General features: G+C 31.4%; 1 protein-coding gene across 1 annotated transcript in view; it reads right to left on the reverse strand.

Moving 5' to 3' along the window:
- The window catches only part of LOC107745942 (myotubularin-related protein 4-like), a gene marked incomplete at its 3' end in the record, with an annotated part of 37,521 nt that extends 31,546 nt beyond the window's left edge, over positions 1-5,975 (reverse strand). Inside the window, exon 1 of the mRNA XM_016559978.1 lies at positions 5,953-5,975. Coding sequence (XP_016415464.1) covers positions 5,953-5,958 — 6 coding nt within the window. The remainder of the gene's footprint in view (positions 1-5,952) is intronic.
- Between the last annotated feature and the right edge of the window lie 861 nt (positions 5,976-6,836).

Below are 6,836 nucleotides of genomic sequence, written 5' to 3' on the forward strand. Positions count from 1 at the left end.
GCTGCTTTTCCATTGTTTTTTCTGTGTAAACATGGATGTGTTTGACTGTTGCGCTCGTGTCTCTTGCAGCGTCTCGTGCATGAAACGGCAGTCTAAAAACACGCCGCTCAAGTTAAAAGAAGTTCACTCCCATCTTCTTGCAAGTTTTTCCTATTCCACTGCCCGCGTCGCATCTTTGTCAACACAAAAGCGCATTCTGTGAATGAGCGGTTAATCACGTGCACCGACATGCGGTTGGCATATTGTCAAAGTGTCTAATTCTAACGTTTGGTAATATTTATATTCAAAATCGCGATTCCTCTATTTCAAAACCATTAAATCGTGGCAAAACATTAAATTCGAATTAATCGATAAAATCAGAAAAATCTATAAAAAACTTCAGAATAACGTGCAATAAGACCAGGAACATTTATTTAGGATATTAGGCAAAAGTGACCATGAGCAGCATCATGAAACAGATGCAGTTCAGAGAGACTGACCGGACAGATTCAATCAGGCCTGTAAACGTCACACACAACTATTTTAGTGACCAGTTCTTAAACTCTTAACATTTGGTCACCCATATCTTGAATATTTGGATACATACTTGGATTTACTATAAAATCGACAGGGAGCATTTGACATAAGTTGATATGCAACATCATAATTGCTGAAATAAACTGCATTTTATGAGACTTTCGGACACCAAAAACACAACATAAATATCGCTTTAGAGTAAAACAGTCTCTGTTGCTCACCAAGGCTGCATTTATTTGATCAAAAATACAGTAAAAACAGTGAAATATTATTACAATTTAAAATAGTTGTTTTCTATGTGAATATCTGTTAAAGCGTAATTTATTTCTGTGATGCACAGCTGTATTTTCAGCATCATTACTCCAGTCTTCAGTGTCACATGATCTTCAGAAATCATTCTAATATGCTGATTTGCTTGCTTGAGAAACATTTCTGATTATTATCAATGTTGAAAACAGTTGTGCTGCACAATGTTTTTGTGGAAACTGTAATGCATTTTATTTTTCAGGATTCACAGATGAATAGAAAATTCAAAAGAACAGCATTTATTTGAAATATAAATATTTCGTAACATTATAAATGTCACTTTTGATCAATTTAATGCGTCCTTGCTGTATTAAGCATTTATTTATTTCAAATAAAGCATCCAGTCATCAGGCCGTGTTTCGGCATGTGTGTCCGTCACAGATGAACAAAGTGACAATAGACGCCAACACCTGTCAGACACGCTTGACAGAAGAACGTGTGAGTGACGAGACAGAGGACAAACTACAGCAGAAATCATGATTTAACAACTTCAACTACTATAGCTTCAGAAGGTTACAAACTAACAACAAACAATCTACAAATATTTAAAATGCATCATGATTTTATATCATCTTTGCCAGGTAAACAAGGCAGAGGTCAGCCTCTTTTTTTCATTTTCCTGAAGTGATACTTTGCTAATAAATACTAGATAATGCTCATATTCATGTTTCACATTGCTTGTAAACTTTTTGAAAATCTCATGTCATTGTGATGCTATGGTGAACTTTATCATTTAATAAAAAAAAGTGTAGAGTATTTAAAGTGTAGTATTATTTAAAAGCAAGCTTTGAGCAAAGCTTTGCATGTTTTATTAAAATGTTTAGATGTGAAACGAATAAATATCAGTTATGCATATCGGTTATCGGGCACATAAACATGCAAATAATCTGTATCAATTATAAAAAAATCAATATTGGTCAATTTATACCAAACACTCCAGCAGAAACAGCAAATAGAAATATGATCATTAAATATTGATTCTGCATATCAGTTATTGGGCAGATAAGCATGCAAATAATCTGTATTGGTTATTAAAACATTTTATATTGGTCAATCTCTACTATACATTCCAGCAGACACAAGAGATAGAAATAAAATGAATAAATATTGACTCTGCATATCGGTTATTAGTCACAAACATGCAAATAATCTGTATCGGTTATATATATATATATATATATTTTTTTTTTTTTAAACTCCAGCAGAAACAGCAAATAGAAATATGATCATTAAATATTGATTCTGCATATCAGTTATTGGGCAGATAAGCATGCAAATAATCTGTAATGGTTAAATTTTTTTTATATTGGTCAATATCTACTATATACTCCAGCAGAAACAGGAGATAGAAATAAAATGAATAAATATTGACTCTGCATATCGGTTATTAGTCACAAACATGCAAATAATCTGTATCGGTTATATATATATATATATATATTTTTTTTTTTTTAAACAGTATCTAATGACTGAAAATGGTAAACCTACAGAAAATGTTGAATTTATCCATCCATTTTATTCAAACCGCTTATCCGCTGTACAGGGTGGCAGGAGAATATAGTCAGGGTTTTAACTAAAACTAAAACTAAAATCATAAAAAATAGAAAATTAAATTAAAACAATAGGCTAAATAAATATTGATTCTGCATATCGTTATCAGGCACATAAAAAAAATAATTATATCTGTACCAGTTCTTTAAAAAAAAAAAAAATCAATCTCTAATGTCTGACGTCTGAACTTGCTGCCTACATAGTGCACTAGATTTTGGAACAAAGCCTAAGAGTGTATTTGACTGGAGTGGAGGAGAGAGAGGAAAACTTCTGTCAGTTAATAGAGACGAATGTCTACAGAGCTCTTGATTTAGCAGAAGAAAACTCCTCACTCTTCAGCCGCTCATGTAAAGGATCCAGCACTTTCTCCATTAAGCAGATGAATGAAGAGCCATTGTTTTCGTGTCCCTGAAGCGTGGAGCCAGCAGAGACTCTCTGAGGACTGAAGTCGGCACGCAACGAGGCCGCGATCAGTCCTTAGAAACGCCCTTCACAGTCAAATCACAGTACACAGTAGGCTTGCAGTAGACGGTGTTGACGGTGATACCGGTGTTAATCCGCAACACCGGTTACGTCACTTGCCCACCGCGGCACCGACCCCCACCGTCGTTTTGATTTTTTATAGTAATAAAAATCATTTAGTTCAGTAAAAGAACAGACACTACAATTAAAAACTGAACGCGGCTGCTCAATGCAGCGTGCCGAACGACAGTCGCATCACAGATCAGATTTCATTTCTCCAACAGTACTCAGGACGACCAGATCAACATCCAACTCAAGTATCCTGGAACCAGTGTGAGGTCTACACAGACAGAACGTCATTCATTTACAACAGTGTTGAGTGTGTGCATACAAAACTTGTAAAAAACAAGGAATAAAGGAAACCCAACATGCACTAATCAACTGCACAATTTATGGGGGAAAAAATCTTATTGTGATTTTTCTGATAAATATTGACTGTGATTCAAAATACAATAAAATCTGGTAACATTTTAAATTTTTTAAGGATCTATTTAAATTAACAAACTGACAAAAAATATAGTGCTAAAGCATTTATTACTGCATATAATTAAATTTATTAATTCAATATTTCTTAAATAAAATCAAAAGTTGTATGTGGGTCAATGTCCACATCAAAATAAATTTACAAAAGTGATTTTATGTCCATAGAAAGCACATTAAATGTAAGTAAAGTGTCTACTTTTAAGGTTTCAAATAAGTTTTTGGAGAATAAAATGTTAAAATTTGGTTTAAATAATGTTACATTGTCATTCAGTGTAACACAATATTTATGTAAAAATTCAAACAACATGCTTATTCTGACGTGTACATATTACAATATATAAAAGAATAAGGGAGCATATAAAATTTTATTGTGTTTTAAATGAGTAAAACATTTTTACTGACAAATGGGCAAAACCTAGGATAGTGGCACATTTAAAAAATTTAAAATTACAACTAATTAGTATTTGGGGTGAAAGTAATTAGTCTTTTAATATATCATAAATTGATTTTTGTTGTAAATATGCCTGACAAGATTGTTACACTGAATGACATTTTAGTGGGCATCTTCTGTAAATCAGGGGAAAATGTATGATATTTATTTTATTTTTTGCTCGGAAGAACAAAAACAAAATTGCAATTAAATTAAACAGAAAACTTTTTAAATTTTTTTGGGAAAAACAACAACAATTTAAAGCAATATTACACTTATTGTTTTTATGCTTAAATGCTTTTTTGTCTTTGACCCATGTTTTAATATTAATTAATGGACCTGAGCTGAGTTGTATTTGTATTAATATGTAACCAAAGTTACATACATAAAAGATAAATAAATACTGTAATAAATATATTGCTCGATATTAATTAGTAATTAATGCATCAACTAATAATTATATAATAACTATAACTAATTGTCGTTGTTATTATTGGTAATAATAATATAATTGAAATTGTAATATCATGTATAGACAAGACAAGAGCAATAAGTTACAGAGTTGAAATGAAGGGAGAGAGAGAGGGGCGTTAGATTTAAGATCAATCTTTCTGATGGGCTTGAGTTTTCAATCAATCACTCAGTGAATCCCACGAGCAATTCATCACATTCTCCATCCTCAACGTACATCCGTGCTCTTTCAATCAGCCGATGGATCGCTTCTGCTGCGTTTGCATTCTAGCTGGTTAAAGACGGAGACTTTAACGAGGGGAGATTTTGCTCTCCTAACGAGGATCGGCTGCAGATGCGCTATAAAAAGCTCAGAGTGACACAGAGATCTTCAAACGGCACACAGACACACCAATGACTCCTTAAGCAAGATACAAGACAGAAATAGGACAGGAACGAGGCCAAGACGCAAGAAGAACCCAAACATACGAAAAGTGACGACAAAAGTAGAACGTAAGAAACAGCGAGGCTAGAAACGTTCTAACAATGCAAAACAAACATTCAGCCAACGCTTTTCAAGAATCCAGGGCAAACCAGTGTTTTTGTTAACGAAAACTAAACTATTAAAATTATTTTTGGAAACTGAAAACAAGCTGGAAAAATATATAAATATTAGATTTAAAAACCTTTTCTAATAATGAGAAATTATAATGAGAAACTAAAATAAGTAAGATTAGGTTTAAGTACTAAAATTACTTAAAATGAAACTAAAATAAAAATAAATTAAAGCTACACAGGAATAAATAAATAAAAAAACGGGAAAAATAGAATAAAATAAAAATGGCAAAAACACATAAAATACACTTAAATTAAAATAAAAACCAAAAATATAAAAATTAGCATCTTATTCTTAGATTTTTAAAATTAAAATTATTAAAATCTTAAAAGTAATAAGTAGTAGTAGTATATAAATACTGATAAAAAAAAAAAGAGACAAAAATACGCTAAAAACTCAAGTTTATTTTTATTTTTTCAGGGAATTTAAATTATTTCTTTTTTATTTGATTTATTAATATATTAGCAGTACTTAATGTGTAATTAAGTTATTAAATTAAATTAATTTAATCATTTAATTTAGTAATAAATTTTAAATTAATAATTTAATAAGTACTTTATAAAAAGTTTTATATGCATAAAGTACATTTTAGGCACAAAAACATGCTAAAACCATATTTATTTATTTTCAGATAATTGAATTAATTTTATTTATTAGTATATATTAATAATAATTTATGCATTTAGCAGACACTTTTATCCAAAGTGACTTACAGTGCATTCAGGCTATACATTTTTTACCAGTATGAACAATGAACAGCAGTTAATAAAATTAGGGTAAATTATGAAGTACACTGTAATGAAAAACATGCAAAACATGTGAAATCAGGATTTTGAAGCACGAAGCATTTACCTATATGCATAAAGTACATTTTACACACAAAAACCATGCTAAAAACTTGTCAGAAGGCATATATTGTACATATTTGAATTTATTTGTCATGCATTTAATTTATATTTTATTATTTCTTATTTTATTTATGAATATATATTGACAGTAGTCAGTAAAAAAAAAACAAGATTATGAATTGCATTGTAATGGAAAGCAAAAACATGCCTGTGTAGCTAAAAATGTTTACCTTCATGCATAATGTACATTTCAGGCACAAAAAAAGAAGCTGAAGACCCATCAGAAGAGCATCTCTCAGAGCCCATCCCTGCTGTGAGGCGTCACCTTTGGGCAGTTTACAGGAAACACAATGTTCTCGTGTCAAAAGATGCTTTATGAGGTCAGCTGACCCTCAGACCAATTATCTTGTCACTTCGAGACAGCGGCACGAAAAATGTCCTGTCGCAGGCTTGGAGTCTCTGGGAATACGGTGATTGAGGACGCTGCGGTTTTTGCCTCGTCACGCTCGATTCCCTCCCCTCCCTCTATCCCGCACTTTACCTCATTTGTTTGTCGCCGGTGAGAGAACAGCATGCGCTCGAAATAGAGTAACAAGACCAAGCACTGAGTCTGCACTCGCTAATGCATTAACAACACGCTCCACAGTAACGCTGCCAGCATCAGATTCACCCACAACGGCTTCGTTTTTAAATAAACCATGAGAAATATTTGACAATTCAGTTTAAGTACTAAAATAAAATTAAAAACTATATAGAAAAACAATAGAAATGACAAAAGCACACAAATTAAAATTAAAATAGAAATAAAAAACTAAAAATACATAAAAATAATTAAAAAACACAATTAGAACTTGAAATAAAGCTGAAATAAAATAAATATTAGACGAAAGAAATAATGAAAAAAATAAAATACTAATTAGAAATATATATATATATAGAGAGAGAGAGAGAGAGAGAGAGAGAGAGAAAGAGAGAGAGAGAGAGAGAGAGAGAGAGAGAATAATAAAAATGACCAAAGCACACAAGAAAATGACTACAAATAAAATAAAAATAAAACAAAATAAAGCTTTATAGAATAAAAAATGACAAAGGCACATAAGAAAAAAAATAAATA

Source organism: Sinocyclocheilus rhinocerous, unplaced genomic scaffold, assembly GCF_001515625.1.
Source record: "Sinocyclocheilus rhinocerous isolate Xijiao unplaced genomic scaffold, SAMN03320098_v1.1 scaffold3545, whole genome shotgun sequence".
Taxonomy (NCBI): Eukaryota; Metazoa; Chordata; class Actinopteri; order Cypriniformes; family Cyprinidae; genus Sinocyclocheilus; species Sinocyclocheilus rhinocerous.